The sequence below is a fragment of the Lynx canadensis genome, chromosome B4, assembly GCF_007474595.2.
Source record: "Lynx canadensis isolate LIC74 chromosome B4, mLynCan4.pri.v2, whole genome shotgun sequence".
Taxonomy (NCBI): Eukaryota; Metazoa; Chordata; class Mammalia; order Carnivora; family Felidae; genus Lynx; species Lynx canadensis.
The window spans coordinates 35,799,483-35,826,435 of record NC_044309.1 but is presented as its reverse complement, the minus strand read 5'-3'; the positions used below and the strand labels follow the sequence as shown (position 1 = coordinate 35,826,435).

The window sequence follows — 26,953 nt, the reverse complement described above, 5'->3', positions numbered from 1 at the left end:
GAAACCAGAGTTCACACTCAGTACGGTGCTCACCCACTGTTGTGAGGATGTGCACCTGAATTGTTTACAAACAACTGCCAGGAAGCTTCTCTAGGGAAGGACTGGGTTTTATTCTTCCTTGTTCTCAGCTCGGAGTAGGGACTCAACCCATAGGATGGTGCTGGGTTTGTACAAATCATGCCTTTGTCCATGTTGCTCCTGCTTCCTGAAATGCTTTTTCTTCCCATTGTCTTGTGTCCAAATCCCACCTATTTGGATCTCTCAAAGAGCTGATACTTTGAAACCAGTGGTTTTTGCTTCATTGTCTGCATTGTACCCAACTGAGTTAAATTGCCAGTAAAAAGTAGAACTCAGAGATGGGCCAAGTCTGTTTTGTGTAATCTCTGTAGCCTCTTGCTGTACCTACACTAACCGTGTGCTCAGTGTATGTTTGTTGATTGAATGAGTAAATGAACAATTGCCCTACTAAGCATCTACTCAGTCCTCAAAAATAGGTGCTCAATTGAGGTTTGTTAAATTGAAGGAAAGGATTATAGGAATACCAAGGGGAAATTTGTGGAGTTATTAAAAGGGGTACTGGACTGACATAGACATAAGGCAAATAGCTACAGGGTGATGCTCCTTTCCCCACAGTAAGCCTGGTTGAGTCCATAATTCCAAGTCCTTGGATCACTGGTTGGTCTAACCCATGGAAGTTGGTCTCTGTCCCCTGCAGGAATGTGCCCTGAGAATATCTAAGTACAGAAAGAAAAGTATAGGAAGAGAGAATGCACCATGGAGGCCCAGGGAGTTTGATCATTTTGGGGACAGTGGAAGACAGGGAAGGAGTGTGGTCTAATGCCATGGATGTATGCTGTGAAAGGGTGAATGCAGGGGTCACATGGGAGCATGTGGCTGGGCACAGGGGGTCTGCCAAGGACAGCTGCTGGAAAAGTGACATCTACACTGGGACATGAAGAGTGGGTCCAAGTTAGGTGGGCTAAGAGGGTGGGCACTGGAGAAGAGAGCATTTCAGGGGAGAGCAAAGCACATGGGAAGATCTTAAAGCTTAGTGTATGGAGAAATGACCAAAAATAGAAAAAAAACCCTAGAAGGCCATTAAAGGTCATTTAGCAGTGACACAATCTGATCTGGCATTTCTAGATGGATCTCTCTGGCAGAGATTTACAGGAAGAGAGAGGCAGGGAGACCAGTTGGAGGCTGCTGTGGTTATCCAGGAGAGAGGTGACAATGACTAGGGCGGTGGCAGGGATATGGAGACATGAGATGCACTCAAGAGATGATAAAGGAAGAATGGACAGAATGTGGGTGTTAAATGGAACTGTGACCAAACCATCCCAGGACTTCCTGAGATATCCCTGAATCCCGGATATTAGTTTTGTTCTCTCAACGTGCTCAGGCAGCTGTAAGTAAAGAACAGGTTGGGTTAGGGAGGGTGGGGACCTTGTCCCCCATCCTTCCCCACCATTCCTTGCTGCCCCTCTCAGTTCACTTCCCATAAGTTCCCTACTATGGGTTCAGCTGTGTCCCCCCCAAAAGATATGTTGAAGTATGAACCCCACTACTTGTGAATGTGACCTTATTTGGAAATAATGTCATGGCACGTATCAAGTTAAGATGAAGTCATTAGGGTAGGCCCTAATCCAATATGACTGGTGTCCTTGTACAAGGTTAAATAGAGAGACACAGATGAGAAGCTACATGTGATGGTGAGGACAGAGACTGAAGAACTGTAGCTTCAAGTCAAGAAATGCCTGGGGCAATCAGGAGGTAGAGGCCAGGAAGGATCCTGCTCTGGAGGTGTTGGAGGGGGCATGGCCTCCAGAACTGCAAGAGAAAGCATTTCTGTTGCTTATGCCACCCAGTTGGTGGTACTTTGTTTTGTTAGCCTTATCCAACGGCTACAGATTTGCTCCTTTACTCTTTCCGGCCTCCTTTGTCATGACTTAGGTGAAATTCAGCTTTGTTCAAAGAAGAAACATATCCTGTTGACCTACCTCTTCTGGTCCACCAAAGCTTTCCACAATGGCAAGTCCTAGGCTTTGCTGGCTTTGACAACTGACTGACAGATCCTGCAGCCCTGGCACACAGGACACACAGACCCCTTCTCACCAGGCAGCCTTGCTCTAAGAGTTTGCTCAAGTCCAGGACCTGGGAGACTCTGGCTCTGCCCCAGGCTGGCCCTGCTCAGTGTCCCAGGAGAATCCATTTTCCTCCCACACTGCCCACCAGTACTGGGCACAGACCCACCTTCTTCCACAGTTGTGTTCCCCAGGAGGATGTACTCTCCATGGCCCCTGGACAGCACCACTCCCAGGCTATGGGGAGAACAGAGAACACAAGTGCTCAGCAGCAACAAGGGCCAAGCAATGTCCAGCCTACTTCCTTGGCCTTCAGCAACTTGGACTCTATGAATGTTGCCCCTGGCCTCACACGTTGTCTCCTCTAGAACTAAAGCAGCAGTTCTATGCTTCCATCAACCTCTCTTCCTGAGAAGGACTCTCAGTTCTGTAGGTCAAGAGCCCCATCACCTACCATTTAATTTTATTTATTAAAAAAAATTTTTTTAATGTTTACTTATTTTTGAGAGAGACAGAGACAGAATGTGAGTGGGTTAGGGACAGAGAGAGAGAGGGAGACACAGACCCAACGCAGGCTCCAGGCTCTGAGCTGTCAGCACAGAGCCCGACGTGGGGCTCGAACCCATGAACTGTGAGATCATGACCTGAGCCGAAGTTGGACAATCAACTAACTGAGCCACCCAGATGCCCCATCACCTACCATTTTAGACAAGATTCATCCAAAACCTCTCAGGGACCTCCTGAAATGTGGAGAGGTTTCTATGTCTCACAGGCTTTCATAAATAGGAGACTGCTTTCCTGCCTGGTGAACACCACCATGCCCTCCTCTCTCTCCTAGTAAAACACTGCTGTTAATGTTTGCTGAATATCGAATTACAGGTATATCCTAGAAATTCTGAGTTCATTTGTTTGGATGGAGCCAGGGCATTGACAGTTTTGCAAAATTCCTCAGGTATTCTAATGAGCAGTCAGGTTGGGCACCACACTTTATTGAGAAATGAGGTAATTCAGAGATAAGGGCTATTTGTTTCCTAAGCTGTATAATGCCTCATGTTGACAACAGTTGGAAGGAACCAAAGAGATTTTCAGATTTGATCTTTCATCTTACAATCTTTTACATTGCATCGCTTTAAGATCTTTAAGTAGATTATGTCCTACAAACCACAAAGAAGTAGCTACTATTTTTACCTTCATTTTACAAACAAGAGTCAAAGGCAAAGAGAAGTTAAGTAACTTGACTAAGGTCACACAGCCTGCTAGGGGTGCAATTGGGACCCAAACCCAGGCAGTTTGGCTCCAGACCCTGCAAAGTAGGATACACTGGCAAAGCAGGTCTAGACCTCAAGTTTCCTGAAGGCAAGCCTGGGTTTTTTTTCTGTTACCATAAAATTGCCAACTAAATATGAGTAAATTCATTCCCCAGACCTGGAATTTCTGCTTGGAGTTATTGGAATTTATGTTCCAGCCATTCCACCTCTCCCTTCCAAATAAAACATGGGTCCCTCACCTGAAAGGTGTGTCACTGATGTCGGTGAAGAAGTAGTCATTGGTCAGGAAAAGAACTCTCTTCTGAAAGAGAGAAAAGAAAAGGAGGTTTGCTGGAGAGAGAAGTGCCTGACCATGCCACTTACCTCCTCACCTAATGCCCTTGGCTTTCATTGTCTCTGTGCCACTTCCTTCACCTCTGACCCCTTTCCCTGACTGCCAGGGGCATGCCTCACCTTGTTGACCACCAGGCCCAGCAGGCTGTAGCCTTGGGGCTGCCTGATTAAAGGACCAATGTCTACATCCTTGCTGTCCCACGAAGTGGCTGTTAGCCATGTGAGGCTATTGTGTGCTTGAAATGTGCAACTGAGGGACTGAAGTTTTAAGTTTTAGTTGAGTTCATATAAATTTAGATAGCCAACATGGCTAGTGGCTACTGTATTGAACAGTGCAGGTGTGGACAGCAATGCTAGGGTTCATACAGGACCAGCTGGTGCTAAAATCTTCTGGAGCTCATTTGTGTATGACCCACCTACAACCTCCCCCTTTCTGGAATACAGCCGAGGGAGAGGGAGCATGATTCCCTCCACTAACCCCTTCCCAGGGCTACGTCACTCTTTTACAACTTCTTTTTCCTTTCAAAGCTGCCATCTTTTCAGTTTCAGTAGAATTGTGTAAGTTAGGGCATCAGGTAGTTCACACGGTGGTTCAGGGCCTGGGCTGGGCATCAGGCAGACCTGGATTTAGAGCCACCTCGGCCACTTACAAGCTGTGTGCTCTTGGGTGAGCTGTTTCACTTCAATTCTAAGCTTCAGAATTCTCATTTGTAAATCAGGATTAATAATAGCACCCCATGCATAAGGCTGCCATGAGGTGGTGAGTGTGACTTTAATGGATAGGGGTGGGTCCAGGGAAGAGCAGGATTTGCTCTGGGGTCTGAAGTCCTGTGGATTGTCCTGTCCATGAGAAGTTTATGCTGTTGGGAAAGCCACATGTTCTTATTCCCTTCACTTCTTTCTGGCTTTTAGAATAAGATGTCCGAAGGGGGTGCAGTGGAATTTGGGTGGCAAAAAAGTTTGTTTCTGGAAGAAACCAGCTTTAGATCAAACCTGAATGAACAGTTCTCCAGCACCAGCCTCATCCCCACAATGTTCCTGCCTCCACTGTCTCAGTCAGAGCCTCCCTCACAGTGGTGCTGGGGCAGTCAGGGGCCAGGAAGGGCTGTGGTGGCCTCAGGAGCCTGATGTTCCAAGATGGGGCTGGCTTGAGGGTCAGAACTGGAGATTACCTTTAAAATTTTTCCTTTTTTAAACAGTGTGGAGGTTCCTCAAAAAATTAAAAATAGACCTACCCTATGACCCAGCAATAGCTCTGCTAGGAATTTACCCAAGGGATACAGGAGTACTGATGCATAGGGGCACTTGTACCCCAATGTTTATAGCAGCACTCTCAACAATAGCCAAATTATGGAAAGAGACTAAATGTCCATCAACTGATGAATGGATAAAAAAATTGTGGTTTATATACACAATGGAGTAGTACTATGTGACAATGAGAAAGAATGAAATATGGCCCTTTGTAGCAACATGGATGGAATTGGAGAGTGTGATGCTAAGTGAAATAAGCCATACAGAGAAAGACAGATACCATGTGGTTTCACTCTTTATGTGGATCCTGAGAAACTTAACAGAAACCCATGGGGGAGGGGAAGGAAAAAAAAAAGAGGTTAGAGTGGAAGAGAGCTAAAGCATGAGACTCTTTAAAACTGAGAACAAACTGAGGGTTGATGGGGGGTGGGAGGGAGGGGAGGGTGGGTGATGGGTATTGAGGAGGGCACCTTTTGGGATGAGCACTGGGTGTTGTATGGAAACCAATTTGACAATAAACTTCATATATTGAAAAAAAAATTTTCCTTTTTTGATTTTTTTAAATTTATTTTGAGAGAGACAGAGACAGTGCAAGTTGGGGCGGGGCACAGAGAGAGAGGGAGAGTGAGAATCCTAAGCATGCCTCATGCTGCCAGTGCAGAGCCCAATGCGGGGCTTGACCTTATGAAACCGCAAGATCATGACCTGGGCTGAAACCAACAGTCGGACGCTTAACTGACTGAGCCACCCAGGGGCCCCTCCTTTTTTGATTTATTAAAGAAAAAGGCAAAATGTACAGATCTTAAGTGTATTCTTCCATTAGTTTTGATAAATATATATATACCCATGTAGTTACCTCCCAGTCAAGATACGGAATGTTTGCATCTTCTAAAAATCTCTTTGCCTCCTTCCAGCCCATCCCCACCCCACCCCTCCAAGGGTGAACTCTGTTCTGAATTCTATCACTTTACATTAGGTTTGTCTGTCCTTGAAGTGTGTACCTTTTGTGCTTGGCTTCTTTTGCACAACATAACATCTTTAAGACCACCCGTGTTGTGTGTATCAGCAGTGTGTTTCCTTCTGTTGCTAAGTAGCGCTCCAGTGTGTGGGCATGCCAGCTTGCCTTTATATTCACCTATTGATGGGCATCTGGAGTGTTTCCAGTGTGGGGCTATACTGAGCAGCTTTAGCTGCTCCAAATATTATTGACAAGTCTTCTTGTGGACATGTTTTTATTTTGCCTGATAAATACCTAGGAATGGAATTTCTGGGTGATATGCTAAAAGTGTTTGCCTTCATAAAAAAACTGCCAAACAATCTTCCAAAGTTGTTTTTATTATACTTCCACTAGCAATATATGAGTTCCAATTTCTCTACATCTTTGCCAGGATGTGGTGTTATCTGTCCTTTAAATTCTAGCAGAAGGCATGGAATGGAATCTGACTGCAGCTTTAGTTTGCATTTCCTTGATGACTAAGGATGCATAGGGTCTGCTCAAGTATTTTGCCCATTTTTTATTGGGTTGTTAGTCTTTTTGTTAACAATCTGTACAAGTTCTTTATGTATTCTGGACACAGTCTGAGCCTTGCTTTTTCATTTTCTTAATGGTGCCTTTTGATGAGCAGAACTTGTTGCTTTTGATGAAATACAATTTATCAAATCTTATTTTATGTTTCGTGTTCTTCATGTTTTATCTAAGAAATCTTTGGATAAGGGTGCCTGGGTGGTTCAGTCAAGCCTCTGACTCTTGGTTTTGGCTCAGGTCATGATCTCACAGTTCGTGAGACTAAGCCCCACACTGGGCTCTATGCTGACAGTGTGGAGCCTGCTTGGGATTTTCTCTCCCTCTCTCTCTGCTCTTCCCCCCACCCCCCACTCTCTCTCCAAGTAAATAAATAAACTTAAAAAAAAAAAGAGAAACCTTTGGATAACTTCAGGTCGTAAAGATCTTCTATGTTTTCTTATAGAAGACTAACAATTATTGCTTTTACATTGAGGCTATGATCCATCTCAAATTAATTTTTCTTTAAAAATTTTTTTTAAGTTTATTCATTTTGAGAGAGAGCAGGGGAGGAGCAGAGAGAGAGGGAGAGTGAGAATCTCAAGCAGGCTGTGCACTGCCAGAGTGGCTGGAGCCCGTCATGGGGCTCAAGTCCATGAACTGTGTGAGATCATGGCCTGACCTGAAATCAAGAATCCTACACTCAACTGACTGAGCCATGCAGGTGTCCCTCAAGTTAATTTTTTTTATGGTGTGAGATATGGCTCACTATTTATTTTTTTCATACATTTACTTAGTAGTTCCAGCACCATTTGTTAAAAAGACTTTCCTTTCTACATTGATTTGACAAGGTGGCTTTGTTGAAAATCAGTTGACAATATGTAAGTTTATTTCTGGATTCTCTATCCGTTTGTCTATTCTGGGTTCTTTTTGTTTGTTTGTTTAGAGAGCACAAGCAGGGGAGGGACAGAGAGAGGGAAAGAATCCTAAGCAGGATCTGTGCTGTCAGTGCAGAGCCCAGTGTGGGGCTCGATCTCATGAACCATGAGATCATGGCCTAAGCTGAGATCAAGAGTCACAGGAGCTTAACTGACTGAGCCACCCAGGTGCCCCTATTTTGTCTGTTTTTATGTCAATACCACCCTGCTTGGCTACTATAGGTTTACAGTCAGTTTTGAAATCACATAGTACAAAACATCTAAATTTGTTCTTATTTTTCAAGGTCATTTTGGGCATTATTTAGGTCCTTTACATTTTCATATAGGTTTTAGAATCACCTTCTCCTGTTCACTTCTTATGCTATATCTAGAATAAGTCTGTTCAAATTTTGATTGGGATTGTATTGGATCTACTGGTCAGTCTGATGGATGGAGAATGGATGACTTAGCAATATTGACTAACAACCTGTAAACATGGTTATATCTTTTTATTAATTTAACTTTTTGACATTCTTTCTGCAACATTATGCAGTTTTGAGCGTAGAGGTCATATATGACTTTGTTAAATTTATTCGTAAGTTTTTTATGTAGTTTGATGCTATTGAAATTTGAAATTAAAAATAATTTATTTCCAATTGTTTGCTGATATATATAATGCAATTGATTTTTATAGTATTGATCTTGTGTTCTGTCAACTTGCTAAATTTATCTGTTAGTTCTAGTAGTTGTTTTGCAGATTCTTGGAATTTTCTGTGTAAACAATCATCTTGTCTATGAATAAAGACAGTTTTACTTCTTCCTTTGTAATTTTTGTGCCTTTTGTTTCCTTACCTATTGTAAGGATAGATCCTTGCAGGGTCCAGTGCAATGTTGAACAGAGGTGGTGAAAGCAGACATCTTTCCTTTGTTCACACTTTTCGGGAGAAAGTGTTTAATATTCCACCATTTAAAGTTAGCCTTTTCATAGATGGCTTTTACCAGATTGAAGAAGTTTCCTTTTGTTTCCAGTTAAATTTTGTCAAATGCTTTTTCAGCATCTATTGAGATGACCATATGGCGCTTTTCCCTTATGCTGTTAATGTAATGAATTACATTAATTGACTGACTTTTTTGAATGTCAAACTAGCCTTACATTCTTGGGATAATTCCACTATGTGCTATCATTGCCATTTATTTATACTTGGGTACATTATAAGCCCTACAATACAATGTCAAAACCTTTGCTTTAAATAGTTGTCTTTTTGAGGAGTTCAAAAAAAGTCTCATATTAGTGCACACATTTACCATTTCCAGTGCTGTTCATTTCCTCATATAGATCTGAGTTTCCATCTGTGTCATTTTTCTTCAGCCTCAAGAACTTCCTTAAGCATTTCTTATAGGGCAGATCTGATGGTGATAAACTCTGTTCTCTTTTATAAGAAAATGTCTAAATACACATCTTTTGGAAGGATATTTTCTCCATACATAGAAATTTGGGTTGAGAGGTTTTTTTTTTCCTTTTGGCATTTAAAACATTTTATTTTATATTGTTTTTGATGAGAAGTCAGCCATAATTTTATTACTGCTTTCCTCTAGCTTCTTTTAAGACTTTCCTATATCTTTGATTTTCAGCTGGTATATTATGGTGAGCCTAGATGTGGTTTCTTTTTCTTTTTATCTGCTTGGGGGGTTGCTGAAAATTTTATATCTTCTGGGTGATGTTTTTCACCAAATTCAAGATATCTGGGGCATTCTTTTTTGCAAATACCTTTGTTCCATTTCTTCTCCCTTCTTCTGGGACTCTAAGGACATAATGCTAGACCATAGGTAACTGAGGGATAATTTTTTTTTCAAACATTTTTTCAAAATTTTCTTTGTTCTTCAGAATGGATGATTTCTATTTATCTGTCTTCAAATTCACTGTCCTTTTTTCCTCCAACTGCTGATAAGCCCATCCAGTAAAAATTTCATTTCAGATATTGTACTCATCAGTTTTAGAATTTCCACTTGGGTCTTGTGGTGGTTTTATATACTGTGTCAAATTAACTAAGCTGGATCTACATTTCCAGACTTACTTCCCTGAATGGTTCCAAGTTAGGGCTGGCCAAGAGAGAAGTTTGCATGAGATTTGTAAGGCAGAAGGGAAGTAGCAGCCATTTTACACGCTAAAGGTAAGTATAGCATATCGAGCACTTGCAGCTTGCTCTGATCTCTGGGCTTTCTCAACAGAAACTTTCCCCAGCTGCCACTGGATCTCCTCCTTCAGCTTTCCTGAGATCTGAGCCTGGTGACTGTGCAGCTCCACATGAATGGCATTAGCTCTTTCTTGCAGATTGCCCATATCCTTGAGATTAGAGGTAGTGAGAGACAGATGTGGGTTTTAGTTGTGGTTATGCTTCCTATTTTTCCTCATGGGTTTCAATCTGTTCTTGTTCCCTCTCCTGCACCACCCCCACCCCACCATTTCATCCAGCTTTCCTTTCAAATTGCTAGTCCTACTGACCTATGATGACTTCAAACTCACCACTAGATGCAGAGACACCAGCCTTACAAACTTCTTTACCAGCAATAATCTCATAATGTTTAACCCCTGGAATAAAACCCTATATTCATATCACTTGTAGTGGACCTACTTTGATTAAACCCCAACCATTTCTCTGCTGAGACTCTCCATTTATTCATTCATTCTGACTGCCCTTTAATTCCTTGTGCAAATGTGTTATATCTGCTATAAAGTCCTTCTAATCCAACAGCTGGTCATCTCTGGGTCAGTTTCTAAGACTGCTTTTTCTTTTAACTATGTGTCACATTTTCCTTTTTCTTCATGCACCTGCTAATTTTTATGTTATACTGGCTATTGTAAAGAATAGGTTGGAGATACCTTGTCTTCCTCTGACAAGTGTTGATTTTTATTTTAATCAGCAGATAAATAATTAGCTGATCACCTTGAGCATGTGGAGGCTTGGATTTACATTTTTGTTAGGGTGGGTCTGTTTCAACTTTGTCTTTAGGTCTAGAGTGAATCTCTTGGTCTTGGGACATAGTTTTTGCTCCTAAAGTATAACTCTTCTGTGCTTTCAAAGAAAATCCTGAGGTATTTACCACGCCTCTTCACCTTGGTGTGACTTAGACTCCAAACTGTCTTCATTACCATAGGCAACAGTTGAAATCCTTGTTCTGATTTTCAACTCTTTCAACTGTTGCTTTCCCCTGGGTACTTAGAATCTCCCCTGCGTATATGTACTTTAAGGTCAGTCAAGAATTTGAGAGGAGTTTGTTTATATATATTAGGGCCAGCCCACCTGTAGGATCCCTTATTTCTAGGGTATTTTCTTTCATTTCAATACACTCTGAGAGCCCAAGTTCTGTTAGTTGATACTTCAAGATGGTAACTATAGCTTTCTGCTTGAATTATAGCTATTTCATTTAAACAGACTGGGGCATCCCTTAAGAAAAAAAAAAACACATAAATGTGTGTTTCACCCAGTGTAGTTCTCTTGATTCAAGGGTTGAAGCTTCTTCAACCCTTGCTTCTGCCTGCTTTTGGCCACTTTTGCATGTCCTTAAATGTTTGTTTTTTAATATTTTGTTCAAATTTATAATTGTTATATACTGGAGAATTAGTCTATTGCAAGCTGCTCCCTCATAACTGAATCATAACTTTGAGATAATCTTTTAAGGCTGAGGCAAAAGGAAGAGAGGAGTGGTGCTGTCTCTGAATCTTGTTAACAGAAAGAAAGAACTGGAGAGGTTTGGAAAATATGAGTAAAGAGGTGTCAGAACAATCTCCTCCTTTAATAGATTGCCTTCCTTTGCTGGAAAAAAAGTGAATGAGTGAGTGTGTAACACACAGAGAGAATGAGAAAGTGCTACAGAGCTACCCCCCTGAATCCAGTGCATAGGGATTAGAAGGTACTGGAGGAATATGCGGCAAATCTGTCCTAACTGACTATGTCAGTTGCTGGTGTGTGTGTGTGTGTGTGTGTGTGTGTATACACACCATGCACCCATCAGCAGGGCTAACTTGGAAAAATCTAAAGGCTAGTAAAGAACACTGTCTGTCTCTCTTTCTCTCCCACTGCTAATTATTTGTTCTAAACTATCAAACAAGATGAAAATGATAAAAAGCGTGCCAGATAAGATACTTCAGGATATTTTACCTGTTTTTTCTTTCTTTTTCTTTTTTTTAAAATAAAGTTTTAAATTAAACTAATGAACTTCATTCCTTCCTTCCTTTTATTCTTTGAAAGTGTGTGTGTGAGTGGGGGAGAGAGAAAGAGAAAGGGAAAGAGAAAGAGAGAGAGAGAGAGAGAGAGAGAGAGAGACTCTTAAGCAGACTCTATGCTCAGTGAGGAGCCTGATGCAGGGCTTGATCCCATGATCATGACCTGAGCTGAAACCAAGAGTTGGACACTCAACTAAGCCACTTAGGTGTCCCTGTCTTTTCTTTTAAACATGTCTTAGGATATCTGCCCAGGATGCTACTGATGGTTTAGAAATTTTGATACCTATTACTGGTCCACATTTTGGGGAAAACAGAGAGCTATCAAAATGGCCAATAGGAGGCCTACAAGACAAAGCTGGACTCCTTTCAATTTGAAAGGCCCAGATTGTGTTTTCAATATTTTTGGAATTAAGTGCACATTAAAAAAATACAGATTCTTAGTTGTCTCCTTTAGATGATACATGTAACTCTTCAGTTCCCAGAACCACAAATACTGAGGCTTGTCTCTATTACTCACATTTCTGAACACAGCCTATCTGACCCCATAGGTTTTTGAGTTTGTCAGCCCTGCTCTAAATCTTGCTGGGTTGCCATTACTGTCTTGTGAATTCCACCATACTTACCTGTCTGGTGTTTAGGAAAAAAGGTCTAAATTGATCCATGGGAAGTAAGGATACATGTAAAATCCCCTAGAGAAAACAACAAAACAAACTACACCTGCCAGAAGGATGGCTTGAATGATGACAGATATTCCCACAATGCTTTAAGAAAGCTTCCCTTGGCCTAGATATGAAGAGTGTTTCTAGTGAGGAACGAGTTTGTGAGGTGAGACACACCACTGAGCTGCGAAGGATGGGATAGAGTGGCAGGCGAGAAAACAATGGAACTGTCTGTGACTCTTAAAAAGAGAAGACACATTGGGCAGACAGAGCAATTGGTAGTGAAAAAAATGTAACAACATCGCAGAGTGGCCTCATAATAGATCAGAGCAGCAGGAGGCTGGATACCACAGTAGTGGCCACATAGCAAAATGTCCTACACACACAGTGCAGGTGTGATGGCTTCTGAGCATGGAAGTAAAGAGATGAAAGATTAGAGTTGAGTTATGATATAATGAGGTGGAGGGAGAGGAGAAGACAATGAATTTTAAAGATGGAAACAGAATTCTAAAGAGACTCTTGGGAAGTCTTTAAGGCTGGAGAGTGAGTAGAGAATTCAGGGCTACTCCTACAAAAAAGCCTTAAACATTAGTGGTTAAGAGTGTGGGGTCTAGGGGTGCCTAAGTGGCTCAGTTGGTTAAGCATCTGACTCTTGAAATCAGCTCAGGTCACGATCCCAGGGTCGTGGAATCAAGCTCCATGTCGGGCTCCAGTCTGGGTGCGGAGCCTGCTTAAGATTCTCTCTCTCAATCTCTCTCTCTCTCTCTCTCTCTCTCTCTCAGAAAAAAAAAAGAGTGTGTGGTCTAGAATCAGACACATGAGGGCTTTGCAATTAATCATCTAGATGACTGGGCAAGTTTTTAGCCTCTCTAAATTTCCTCATTTATAAAATGGGGATAGGATAGTATATACTTCATAGGATTGTGAATGTTAAGTGAATACTTATAACATGCTTAGTCGAGTTTCAAATAAATGTTAGCTACCACTATTATTATTATTAGTAGTAGTAAGGCATGAACACCTATGTGCTATGAAATGTGCATTATATCATGATCATGATCAGCATCACTCTATTTCATGTTAAAGCACCCACATGTCTGGAAGCTTTTGTTAAATAGCACATTTGACCTGGATGGTTTATTATCAGCAATGAACACATTTCAAAGGGATGGGCAGAAATTTGAGAAGTTCAGACTGTCTGGATCTGGTTAGAACTCTTGCTCAATTGGTAGCTTTGAGAAGTGTGAAGGCAGCATGAGAACATTGGGCACTGGGAGGAAAGAATAGAAGACACACTGTACCTACTTTGTAAGTCAGTCTGAATTAGATATAGTATAGCTATATTCCAATCTATCTGGGAGTTGCTGTCTGCCATGTGCATGTTAAAATTTTCATTATAGCTACCTGAAATGTTTTGGTTGGGCTGGGCTAAGGAAGAGCTCCTTCATGCATGTAAGCAGGAGTCTGTTGGGATAAAGGTGGAGGTACATGGAAGAAACCTTTACTCTTTTGGATCAGGAGAAAGAGCTGCTATAACTGGTGACATCATTGATATTGTCCAGTCTGCCTAAAGGAGGCTCTTCTCAGCCGAGAGCTTATAAAAAGCAGGCAACTGCCACAGAAATCAGATACTGGTCCCAGTGAAATTCAGCCCATGTGTCTAAAGGGAATGCAATGAATTGCTTTTCCTTTCCAATGCTTTCTTGTTTGGCTTCCATGGAGGTTTGTGTTTGTGGAAGAACTTGGGTCTAATTGTTGCAGACAGATGCCTGTGTTCTTTTAGCTGAGGCAGATGGGCAACAAGAGGAGGAGGTGGGGGTGGTTGTGAGGGAGGAGGTGACATTTGTAAATATGTCAAGGGACAATGAAAATTCACCACAAATGCAGTGGAACCTTTTAAATGAGAAGATGAAATGATCTTTTATAAATGATGTGTAGATCTGGGAAGACAGCAATGGCATCAGTGAGTGTATTGATTCTTGACTATCTGTGGTTACAGTGGATGAAAATCAGCTCTAAGGAGTGGCAATTATTTTCAACCTCTTCCCATATAACACGATTTCAAGAGTTGCTAACAATTTATAAAATTAACTGTCGCTTTTCCCCTTTCCATAACAAACAACAAAAAAGCCAAATAGCAGGCAGCATCAGGAAGAAAAAAGTGTTGTAAATGCCTTGAGCTAAACCTACTGCTTCTCTTGGTAGTCTCCAAAGAACTGATCATTTTGTGGCCTGATGTTTCTCTGGGGTTGATGCACATTTTGGATATACTCTCTAGTCAAGCCCCATAGACTACAGCATGCACTCAAGACTTAAGCTCTAATTAAGCTAGGTCAAAGTCCCTTGTCACCTCCCCAAATCTCAAGCAACTGGGAAGCTGCCTTCCTGGTACCAGACCCTGGTTCTTTCCTTCGAGCACCTTACCCCTTTGTCCAGTGGAACCTTCACGTCCATAGAGAGAGACCCTGTTTCCCCATTGATCATGGCTGTTCTCAGCTTCAAGAGGAAAGATAATGGTATTAGTTCCCTGGCTCACACTGGAGGGCAGAAGGCACTGAGCTTTATTGACCAGACTGGAGGTGATCCCTAGGAATAGTTTCAGTTCTTCCCTTTTTCCTTTAAGCAGAATACACAGGAGTGAACATAGATATGATTCTAGGTTCCACTCCGCTTATAGTTCCAGACATTCACCGAGATAATGCTCCCAAGTACACTGATGTATGAGAGAACATAGTGCCATATTACTGAGACACAATTTTTTCTGAATGAGCTATTGACCCCAAAAGTCAGAATGAAATACCACTGGAGCTCAGCCTCTGTGGTTTACAGACATGGCTCATTCAGCCTCAGCACCCCCTGGGATTCAGTAAGATACTGCTATGTTATTACAGCAGTAATACAGAACTGCTTCTGGTCTGGACTTGGAAAGCCTCCATGGGGAGGAACAGGGTGGTCTCAGAGCTCATGGCCCCACAGCTGGCCTGAGTACTGGCTGTAGAGCTACACCAGCTTCTATTTCTCCTGCTTCCCCCACTCACAGTTTCAGCTCGGTCTTCCCACTCCACTTCAGAGAGATCCACGCTGTTGTAGTTAGGTTTGGGTTTGAGTTTCTTCCCATCTCTGTACTGGAGTGGGCAGGTCATGAAGAAAGACATGAGGTTAAAACATAAGGCCCTGCTATAAAGCCTTACAGATATATTCATAAAATCAAAGAATCTCAGTGATTCTTTAAAGGTTATCTGGGTCAACCTTCCAGCTGATGCAGCATTTCCCTTCCCAACATTTGTGACAGATGGTCTCACGGCCTCTGAGTATTTCCCATGATGAGGAGCTCCCTATTTTGTGAGTCAGCCTGTTTTGGTTTTGGACAGCTCTAAATCGTTAGAAAGCTCTTCCCCATACAGAGCTGAAATCTGGCTCCTTGTTACTTTTACCCATTGGTCTTATTCTTTCCCTGGAGCTGCACATAATGTTTTCCACCTGACAACTCTAAAGGTTTGGAAGGTGCTTGTTACTCCTGACTTCACTTCTATAAGCTAAACATTCTCAGGTTGTAGATCCCTCAGGTCCCTCTGAATATGCTCTACTTTGTCCATGTCATTCCCAAAATGAAGTGCCCAGGATGAAAGTCAATATTTTAGATGGGGTTCTGACCAGTGTAGTGTGGGTGTGACCTGTGTGGACCAAAATATCATATGGCTTTGACTGCTGCCTCTGATTCTACTGGATTTTCAGGGCAGCTACACTGCCCTAATGGCCCAAATAGAGTTTTCAGTCAGTTAAGTGCCCTTGGCCTTCCTCACACGGTACACTGTTAAATTGCATCTTTTCAATATTATGCTTGAGCATTGAATATTTTGCAGAACTTTCCATGCATCCTAATATATTCATCTTGTTAGTTTCAGCCCATTGTTTATAATACTGCCTGAATACTAATTTCCTCCCTTAATGTATTATCCACACCTTCCAGACTTGGTGTCATCTGATTTCTATGTTTTCATCTTGTTGATTGAATTCTTGAATGGGACAAAGCCAAGGACAGGCAGATTCTACAGTGCCTAATAAAGACCTCCCTCCAGCTTGACATAGAGCCATTAATCAAGTCTTTGAATGTTGTTGTTTCTTGGCCCTGACTTCCATCTCTCCCTGCCACCCTCTCTCTGATACCAAGACAGATATTGTCAAGGTATCTGCTACTAGGTTGGCAGCACTTCCCAGGTTTAGTTTAATAATAGATCAAAAAAGGAAACAGGATGGTTTATTGTCAGGGTAAATTAAGAATTAATCAGAGGGTCTACTTTTAGCAGAATGGGGCCCTGAAGATGCTTAAAAGACTGAAGTCCCCTATCACTGTGTATCTTGCTTCTGCCAGTTTTTTCTTTTTTCAAGAAAGTGTCACCTTGTTTCTGGGAGATTTGCATGATAATGGCCCCAGTAGTATTCTTTCATTCTTCTCTTTTTCTCTGCACCCATGCTTGGATGATGCTTCTGTTCTTGGCCTTGGTGATGCTGTGCTTATAGCAAACAGCACTGCCCTGCCATATTTTACACCAGATCTGTTTCTTTTGAGTAAGGTGCAATACTCGTCATTCATTTCTATTTTCTAATTCCTGATGATACATGAAAGATCATCTTTAGCTCATTTTATTAAAACCACAGTTCTACTTTGTATAACTTGGAGCACAGACAGAGAGATTTCAGGCCAGAAGTATGGCTCTTGATCCACTTTCAGTTTATTACTAGGCAAATCTTCTATTATTTTTATTTTTTAACTTCACTGTTATTCTTCTTAATACCTACCACAAATTGATAGTGCTTTCCTTAGGAATCTCATCATGGTGGCTTTACATAATAATGTTTGTTATGTAATAATATTCTACATGCTATTTTTCTCTAATCATTTCATTTGTTCAAGTCTATTTGTGTATACTCTATTTCCTTAATTAGACATAGCCTTCTGTTTATAGTATTCCCAGAGTGTTATACGGTCAGGCACCCAGTAGGTCCACAATATTAATTGATTGGTTGAAGTCTTATATTCATCTAGATTATATAGATGGTGACCGATGAGTTTCTGACCATTGCCCTTCAATTTTACAAGTCAGCTCCATGATTGACATATTATTTTTTTTTCCTAGTGAATCATCTTATTGCCACTGGGAATGCTCCCTATAGAACCCACTGGTAGAGGTCAGTGACCCATTATGGGTTCAGATGCTTGCCCAGTAGAGTCTGAATTGGGAAGACAACATGGCTTCCAGTGTGCCCTGATCTCTACTATGAACTTCTATATTTTGCCTTAAATAGCTCAGTCAGTTGCTTTATGGACACTCAGTATCTATCTGAACCAAATTGAAATGGAATTTGGCTTAGAATGATTTCTTCAAGTGGTACCTGGGGCAGATGAGCCCCTTAGTAAGTTCTCACAAAGATGCTCTGCTTGGTATTGTCTTCAGCTGCCATTTCAATTTAGTGTGAGACTTTAAGGGGAAAGGGCTATGGTTCCTGTAGGACTTAACTGCCTTCTTCCTACTTCCCTGAACAATCACACTGAAAGGTGTGGCCATTGTCATCAATAGCAGCCAAGTGCCCAGACCAGAGGCATCAGGGAGCCCCTAGCCCTGGAGGCAGAACTTTTAGATAGAATGATGCAAATTTTTTGGTCATCAGTTGTTCTGTTGAATGCACGTGAAAATGTTCCCAGCCCCATGCATCAGGATGGAGTGAGCTAGGAAGGAGGCAGGAGTGCTAAGGAACATATCATCCCAAGACAAACGCTGGGGAGCCTCAGTTTTACTGCCCCTCCCCCCCACCTCTCATGAGACTCTTCCCTTGCCATTTTTATTGTTAACTCAATGTTCACACCCCCTTGAGGAGGGGGCAGTCCCTGGAGTTCTGCTGATACCACTGTAAGACTCCAAGAGGAGTGTGGATCAACTGAGGCAGTGACAGGAATGTAAGTGGAAGCTTGTCCTTCAGGGAAAACTGCACATTTCATTATATGCTTTCTGGACTGTTCATTAATCAGTTCACCTATTTTTTTGTTTTGTCTTTCCTGCTAGATTACAAACAGTTTGAAGACGGAAACCATGACTTAAATTTTTTTTCTTATATTATCCATTGGGTTCTTAAATGGAGCCCAATGTATGTTCATTGTTTTAACTGATTTTATGAACTGTCCCCAAATCCCATATAGTTAAGATCCCAATGCAAGTAAGATCTGTACCTACCAGGGGTCGGAGGTCAGGATGTGAGAGAATGTAGCCATTGTTAGTGTTCAAAAAGGCATATCCATGCACTCCGAGCTGCCAAAACAACAGGGATTGAGGGGCGTCAGACCTGTTGTTTGGGCTGGAGAACTGGAGCTGGGTGAGGGTTGGATTGCAGGACTATTAAAGATGGCAGCTCACAGCAGTGAGTTTTTCAAATAAGAATATAACTGCTTCTAGCCATTGATTCTGAATTCCTTTCTAAGTTTTAATGTTTGTAGCAGCCACAATAATGCATATCATTACTCAGCCTCTTCCCCATCACATGCTCTATCTAGGTGCTTTGATGATTTAATCTCATTTGTTCCCCAAACAGGACTGCATGGCATGGAGGAGCAGATTGAAAACTGAGGCACCAGGAAGGGAAAGAACTTTCTGAAGCCCACAGAGCAAGTCAGAGCTGGTGGTGACACAGGGTCCCAGAAATCCAAACCACTGCCACCAGGTTCAGTGCCTGTACTTCTCTGTGGGGTGGGATTGAGGGGCCCCATCCCAACTCTGGGCTTGGCTGCAATGCCTGCAAAAAGACTCCTGAGCCTGGTAGCACAGCTCCCAGGGAGCCTGTGACCCCCCACTCAGGCATCTGATCCAGGCTCACCTTGTACCGGGGTGCCAGTTTCATCAGCTCTCTCAGGGCCACATCAGAGCCCACCACACCCAGAAGAATGCCATGGGATCGCTGGAAAGAAAAATACCTGGTTCAGGGGGAGGCCAGGCTTCCCTGTGCACAGGGCTGGACTGGACCCTTGGCCTTCCCAGAACCTGGAAGATATAAGCCACTTCCTTATATGACCCTTCCTCTGCAGTTGGATTTTAGGCTGAGCTCTCTGGAATAAAAATCTAGAACCTACCGGAAGAGGCCCCAGGAGAAATCTCAGCTGCAGGGAAGATTAATTTCCAGTATTAATATTTAAATCATAATATTTAAAAGAAATACAAAGTTGAATAAAATATTAATTTTCATAGCAGAGGCTGAGTATCAGAATCTGAAGGACCATAATCTATGGATGCTCTGAACACACAAGGCCTATAAGGAAACATTTTCTGACCAGATAGAGGATGGAAGGTTCTAGAAAGTCCTTTACCAGAGGCCTTTACAAATTAGAGGCTGTCCAAACTGGTAGGCTAAGTGTTGTTTTGCCAGAAAGTTGGCAGGTGACTTTTCTAGCCTTATATCCTCAGGACAGTGGTCCCACGTGCAGAGAAATAAGACAACCCCAAAATGACTAAGCAGAATCAAGGGGTGAGTTTGGGAAATATGGACCCCACTCCACCTCCCACCCTCACTCCCCTCCCAACCAAGAGATTCTGATATAAATGGTTGGGCATAGGGCTTGGAATCTGAATATAAAACCCTTCTGAGGTGGTTCTGATGCCCATCCAATCAAGAACCATTGGTCTAATGATGCCAGCCAGGGACTCCAACTTTTAAAATCTGCTAGAACTTCTCAGAGAGCAGCCACTCACCGTTTCATTCTTCTTGCTGAAGACTGGCATGGCCACAGTGGTGAGGAGCATCAAGCTCTGTGCCTGTGAAGTGAATAACTGCCAGGGAGGAAAGAGCAAAGGACAGAGATCTCAGAATCCATAGTGTGGAGGACCCACAGTCACCAATGTCAACTATCGCTGAAGTGTCACCTTCCAACAGGAAGACGAAACCACAAGTGAGGTTCCCCTTCTCTGCAAAAGGACAGCTGGCAGAAATGCTGAAGGAGAGAGGTGGGCTGGAAAGGGGACCAGGCCAGTGTCTCTTAGCAACGATAGTCCTAAACCAGGACAAGTGTCAAAACTCCAGAGCCCACAACCCAGCTCCCAAACATGCTCATGAAGTACTCTTGTCTTGGCCATGCCAACGATGAGCATGAGCCATGGAAGGGGCACATCACACACCTGCCCAGAAATCTCTGCTATGGATCCAAATGACAGCCCAGGGCAGTTAAGAGGGAGAAGGACATTGACACAGAGCCACCCACAAACACAAGCACATGCATGAGGAAGCATAGCTCAAGGGCAGGCATAGTTGTAGCTGACCTCAGGGTCACTCCCAACACACATGGGACAGACCCACAACCTCTTCGTCACTCAGAACACCAGAGCCACATCATTCCACACCTCCCAAATGGCCCTCCTCCCAGACTGCCTCATCTCATTGTGCAGCCCCCTTCAGCCTCCTTGGAAGGGGCTCTGCACAAGCACCCCACTTTATCATGAAGATAGGTCCTCACAGGTGGCATGCACAGGTATGTTTAATATGTGTGATCTTCATCAGGATCAACCAAAGGAGGGTGCTGAGCCATGGAAGTCTATAGTATACTTTCTTAGAGAATGAATAACTTTTAAAAAATTGAATATATTTGACATATAATATTGTGTAAACTTATGGTGTTGCTTTGATACATTTACATATTGTCACATGATTGCCATTGTAGTGATGTTATTTACATTACATAATTATAGTAAGATAATGTCTATATTCATTATACTATGCATAGATCATTAACCATCAAGTCTCTTCCCCTTCCTTATCTGATTTTTCACTTTAGAGTTTGGAAGTAAGATTTTCTGAAAGTGAGTAGTTTCAGTTAACTAATGTTTTAGTAGCTACTGGAACCAGGAGGACCCTGGGGTTGACCAAGGAGATGCAAGAAGCAGCCTGGGTCCCTGATGACCAGGAAGCTCCTCATCAGCTCTGGGATGCCACCTCTAAAGTTCTTTTACATGAGAGAGAAGTACACTTTTCTCTTATTTAAGCCACTATGTTCAGGTCTCTCTCAATCCCAGTCTGAGACTTTACCACTGAAGCAGGTGGCTATGTATGTGATATGATTTGAAAAGTGCCAGGAAGGTCCCTCTTGCCCCCACACATCTCATCTACTTTGGCTATCTATTCCTTTGTGTAAACCACTGCAACCCACAGGCAGTCTCTGAAAGTGCAGGAAGGGGAGCACCTGATGAAGCCATAGTATCTTGAATTACTGGTTGGCTACCTTTCTTCCTGAAACAGGTAGGAGAGAAGAACAATGAGGGAGGTGAGGACAATGGGAAGAAGGGAGGCACAAGTCTGGAGAAAAGGGGTTCTATCCATGGAGAATAGCCTTGGGCATGTCTGCTCACGGGGTTTCTGGGCCTCTGGGGGTAGCATACAGACAATGGGTCTTCTAGTGGGCTGAAGGTATTCACCCCTTCACGCCATCTCCTGAGGAGGTGCTCTGCTCACCACTCTCCTGACCCAGGAAGTTACCTATTACTCCCTGGGGCCCCTAACTCTGGAGCAGGGTCAGGCCCCTACCTTGCTGTCCATGTAGGCTTCTGTCCAGGTGATGTCATGGTCATGGTTGATGACCATGGGGCGGCTGAGCACGTGCAGGTACTCCATCACGTTCTCCTGTGCATCTGCCAGTGTGGAGATCTGTGTATAGTAGCCTGGCAGAGGAAAGGGTTGTGTGGTTGTGAAAAGCTGGGGGTTCAACTTGGAATCACTCTGCAGGGCCCACAAATGCTCCCCCAGCTGCTCTCAGCTTACAGGTTGGGCTCTCACTGGGAGCTGCCCTGGGCCACAGGGAACTACTTCCCCCAAGGTTGTGTCCTTTCCCGCGGGCAGCTGGAGGCCAGTGGTGCTGCCTTAATCTGGGAGAACTGTGGGGGGACCTCTCAGTCCAGAAATGCTACAGGAGCAGCAGGGGCCTTGTGGCTCTTTTTCCCTCTCATGATTATGCCCTCCTCACTTCCTTACAGGGTCATCTCCCAAGAGCACCCCCTCCTGCAGGCAGCTCTGTATTGGGGTCCAGTCTAAGACAGTAGCTTGGTGTCCCCTAACCCCCCTATCTCTGACTACTGTCCTTCCTTGTTTACAGGGAGGGGTGCTATAGACTTTTGGTTGTAGCCACAGTGATATTTAAAAGAGCAAATGGCTTATAAGGCTCTGAATGCCTTAATACATGTTTACCTGTCTGGTCTCATTGTGCATCACTTCCCACAAAACATTCATTCCACCCTCCAAAAAAGTGAAACTGCTTTCCATTCCCAGCATGCTCTTATCTCAGACCCTTTGAACATGATCTTCACTCTCTCTGGAACACTCTTTAATGCTCTCTATGTTGGCTGACTCCTACCATTCTCTATATCTCAGCATAGACACTTCTTCCTTTAGGAAGCCCTCCCTGCCACCTCCAAATGGGGGAAGTGCCTCTCCCATCACTCTCCCAGCCCCTGTAAGGCCTGTGCCCCTCTGCCCTTACAGTTTATATCACCACTGATGGCTGATTTGTCTGTTTGCTCTGCTGGACAGCAACAAGAGCAAGACTGAGTCCATCCTGATCACAATTTGGAAACTTTGCCAGGCACAACAGTACTTTCTCAATAAACTTTGGTCGAATCAATAGGGACCAAGTTGGCATTGCACAGCCCAGATCTTTGGCTCTGGCCAGAGACAGATGAGGACTGCACCCAAAACATTATTCTAAAGAAAATTATGACCCTCTGCTTTGTCTAGAAGCAGAACCAAAGTAAATGGACTTAATTTGCAACAGAGGAATGGAGGCTAGACATCAAAAAGAACTGACATTTAAACTGTAGGTCTCACCCCTGCATCACTCTGTCTGTATTATGATTCATACAGGCTTTATTTGAAGAGAGAATTTTCTCTTCTGCAAACACTGGACAGATGACCTCTCAGTTTCATTTCAGGTGACTTTATAAGTTAGAGTCCTGCAGGGGTAATCATGTATTTACTCAAGGTTTCCTGGGGCAATCTACATTTTGTCTAGATTTTTCCAAGTTAGAAGGAGGGGCAGATACTGTTATCTTGACACAGTACCTCTGTAAGGCCTCAATACAGGAGCCATGGCTCAGAACCTCCGATGACTGGGTGCAGGCTGTAAGCAGCTCTGCTCACACACCACTTACCTTTGTTGTTGCATGCAATCCACTTCATGCGGTCAGCAAAAGTCACTTCTCTTCCAATCAGATAAGTGAAAACTCGAACCTAATCCACAAGACACAGATACACTCAGCAGACATAGATCCTGGCCATAAGTAGTGTTAATATTATTTATGTGAGTCTTGGATGTCAGGTCAAGCATTTTGCTGACTTTGAATTCTCCACTCTCATGCTTTTGACCAGAAAGGACCCTGAGGCCTAGGCAGCAATGGGACTTGCCAGGACCATGGTAATGTGAGCCAGGTATAGCGTGGAGGGTCACAGCCTGACAGTTTTCATCTGAACACCACATCTGGTCTCTCACCCAGAACACTCTCTCACATGAGTCCTCTGTGCCTAGGGTCACCATAATTTTGGAACACCAATCTGGGACATTTACTAATGTGTCTAATGGAGCAGGACATTTGAACTCAGGGCAGGCCTGGTTTTTCTTGGCACCACTAGTTATCCTATGCAGGCAGTAAGAGAATGCTTCCCTTGGCCCCTTCCCCTGCCCCCTTGACTTCCACCAGAAGGGTAACCTTGCGGTCAGGCCAGTTGTACTTCTCAAATACTGGCTCATAGTCTTCCACAGCCCCATCGGTGATCAGCATGATGGCCTGGTTGCAGAGGCTTCCTTGCCGGGCCTCTTGGAACTGTGTGGGGAAAGGACAGGTAACATGACTACAGCCCAACTGTCCCCCCCACACCTCCACCCTGTCTCCTAACCCTTTACTCTCCTGGAGCTTCACCAGGTGTCGGTACCTGCTTCAGGATCTGGAAGGCTTCAGTCAAGGCTTGGTTCACGACCCCCACACCCTTGACCATCAGCTCATCTACCAGCTGTTTGAAATGCTATCATGGGTAAGAAATTAGAGGAGAGTCAGTGGATTGATGGCCAAGGAACCTTCATCTGTGGTCTTAATTTCAGAGGCTGTTTAGAGCTATTTGCCCAGAACATGACTACAGAATCCATCTCTTCATGATCCAGCTAATTTCATAGCTGGACCTTACAACAGATGTTTCTTAAATGCCCCCAAGATAAACAGAAAGAGTGCAAGTGGCTAGGTGCAAACACATCCCCACTACTGGAAGGAAATGCCAAGTGTGAGCCCATCCAGAGCAGGGAGGACAGTTCAGGCAGACCTGCTGGGAACCAATGCCCAGATCCCCAGCATCCTCAGCACCCAGACCTACATAACCCAATGGTGAGCATTTCACAGAAGAAACCATGGAGGCTGCCAGGGGCTCCAGTATCCAACCCGAGGCTGGGATTCAAGAAGAAGCCAAACTCAAATTCTCCAGTCACAGAAAGAAGGATCTGTGACCTGCAAACTTTTCCTTTCAAAAAAGTTACCACATCCTCTCCTCCTTGGCCTTTGAGAAAGACTCAATCCAATGGGTTTGAACTTCTCTTCCTTTTGGGGAAGTTCTTCATGAGGACTGATACAGTGGAAAGACCCACAGAGGAGGCAAAGAGGGAAACTGAGTCATGGATAATCCACAGAGTGAAAAAGCAGTTCTGAATAAGTGAGATTTCCTTTGGATGGGAGGTCTCTCTTTGCTCACTATTCTGATAAGTAGGCAGCATATTTATGAGGCAATTTCTTGGGGGTATTTACATGGGTAACTGCTTTTCCCTCTTTCCAAGTGCAATGGGAATAAGTAAAGGGGGCCGTCAGGAAGTCTGTTCAGGTGACTGCCCACCATCCTAATCAAGCAGGGGTTCAGAAGCATCAGGCACTCACCTATGGTGGACACTCACCTCGCGATTGTCCCGATCTGCCTGGACAAGGATCCCTTTAAAACAAGGCTCGATGTAATGGATGTAGTCACTGTACTGTAGTTGCAGGGGGCAGAGGAGGCAGAACAGATAGGATCAGTTTGGAAGCTCAGGAAACTCACAGGCTAACTTGGCACCTGTGTAATATCATCTTGGAGTACCCTATGCTTCTGGCAGTTTTTCTGAGTAGAGAGAAGGGGGTACAGAGGACAGTGGGGCTTTAACTCTAAAAATTCTCCTCAAATCCTGGTCTTGGTCTTCTCAGATGGCTGAGTGATGTCCATCTCCTAGAATACACAGAGAACCTGAAGGCACTGAGAGAATTCCTTTGGTCTCCGCCCTTAGGACAAGACAAAGTGCCTTCCACAAGAATCCCAGAGCCTTCTAGTTCTTCTATGTTCTGACCCCTCCCCAATGCCTGGGTATAGGGATTAGGAACTGAATTCTTTTACCTTTTGTCTTGCATTTATGATCAAGATCCTCTAGCTGTCAACAGGGAATGGGAAGGGGGGAAATGAATGACTACTGCCCTCTTTTTCTTAATCTCTCCATTTCCCTATAGTTAGAATTCAAATCTTGAAGATGTCTTTAATCTACTTCTGTTTAAATACAAGAGGGAGAGAAAGGGAGATGACGGTGACATGGTGGTAGGAGTGCAGGCAGATTCTAGGGCAAGTGCTGGGGTGTTCTTGGGGAATGTAGGGAACAAATGTTTCTCCTGCCTCTCCTCCCCAAAAGCAGGAGAAGGGTTGGGAGAAAGGTGGGGCAGGCTCTGCAGGAGGAGCACACTCCCACTCTTGTGGAAGACTGAGGCCTGTCCTTGTAACTGTCCTGTCACTGCTGCAGGTCATGTCTAGGGATGGAAAGGTGGTGGAGTTGGGGAGGGCGAGGTCCAGGGGTGGTGTGGGTGGGTAAATGATGCAGGCCTCAGGGGAGCAATTCAGAGATGGGGGAGGGGCCCTTCTTATGCCTCCAGGATGAATATTTTGAAGTTAGACCATTTTGCCTTGGTATTTCTTTACTAGATATATAAATTCCATTGAAGACAAACATTTTCAGCAATGTGACAGAATGATGGGGAAAGCTTTGGATCAGGTGCCTTCAAATTGATGCCCCCAAGGTGGCAGTCAACTCTGCCTCCTTGGAGGGCTGAACTGGTCTGCTCTTTCATTGCATTGAAAGCATTCTTCTGACTTGTTATCTTCCCATTTCTTTCTGCTTCATCCCTCTCCATTATTTTTCTAGGACAGGAAGACCTATCCTGTCTAGAGCTATCCTCAGGAAGATTTGCCATGCAAGCAGGACCGAGGTCTGCTGGTCCCTTTCTAGCCCCCACTACCTATATTCCCCTTCTCCTAATGTGTCTGGATTTGGTGGGACGAAGGAGATGGGGGACTGGGAATGTAAAAAGCAAGAGCGCAGGGCTCACTCATCCTAAGCGTAATGGAGAGGCTGTTCCAGTGATGGGTACCAGTCAAGAGCACATGGATGGGGGTGAGTTAAGTATCTGCTCAGGGCAAGTGTCTCTTAATTTTTATTCTCAGACTCATCTGAGAAATTGATGAAATCTGTGGAATCAGAAAAGTGGATGCACACATTTTACACACAATTTCAGAAACTCTGTGGATCCCTTAAAGCCCATCCTTGGTCCAGTTTAGGTTAGAAGCCCCAGCTTCAGAGAAGAGAATCATTCTACAGTGCGAAGCATCAAGTGATTGTACGTATAGGTCATTCTAGTGCAGGCAGAA

At 43.6% G+C, this 26,953-nt stretch overlaps 1 protein-coding gene across 1 annotated transcript in view; it reads right to left on the bottom strand.

The window, feature by feature from the left end:
- Positions 1-26,953, bottom strand: part of CACNA2D4 (calcium voltage-gated channel auxiliary subunit alpha2delta 4) — a 111,576-nt gene that overhangs the window by 59,544 nt on the left and 25,079 nt on the right. The window contains exons 9-20 of the mRNA XM_030322829.1: positions 25,188-25,262; positions 24,188-24,277; positions 23,965-24,078; positions 23,410-23,488; positions 21,794-21,927; positions 19,972-20,049; positions 19,103-19,183; positions 18,466-18,540; positions 15,274-15,360; positions 14,660-14,731; positions 3,589-3,650; positions 2,251-2,318 (exon numbers count right to left, since the gene is read on the bottom strand). Of these exons, the coding sequence (XP_030178689.1) occupies positions 2,251-2,318; positions 3,589-3,650; positions 14,660-14,731; positions 15,274-15,360; positions 18,466-18,540; positions 19,103-19,183; positions 19,972-20,049; positions 21,794-21,927; positions 23,410-23,488; positions 23,965-24,078; positions 24,188-24,277; positions 25,188-25,262 (1,015 nt within the window). The remainder of the gene's footprint in view (positions 1-2,250; positions 2,319-3,588; positions 3,651-14,659; positions 14,732-15,273; positions 15,361-18,465; positions 18,541-19,102; positions 19,184-19,971; positions 20,050-21,793; positions 21,928-23,409; positions 23,489-23,964; positions 24,079-24,187; positions 24,278-25,187; positions 25,263-26,953) is intronic.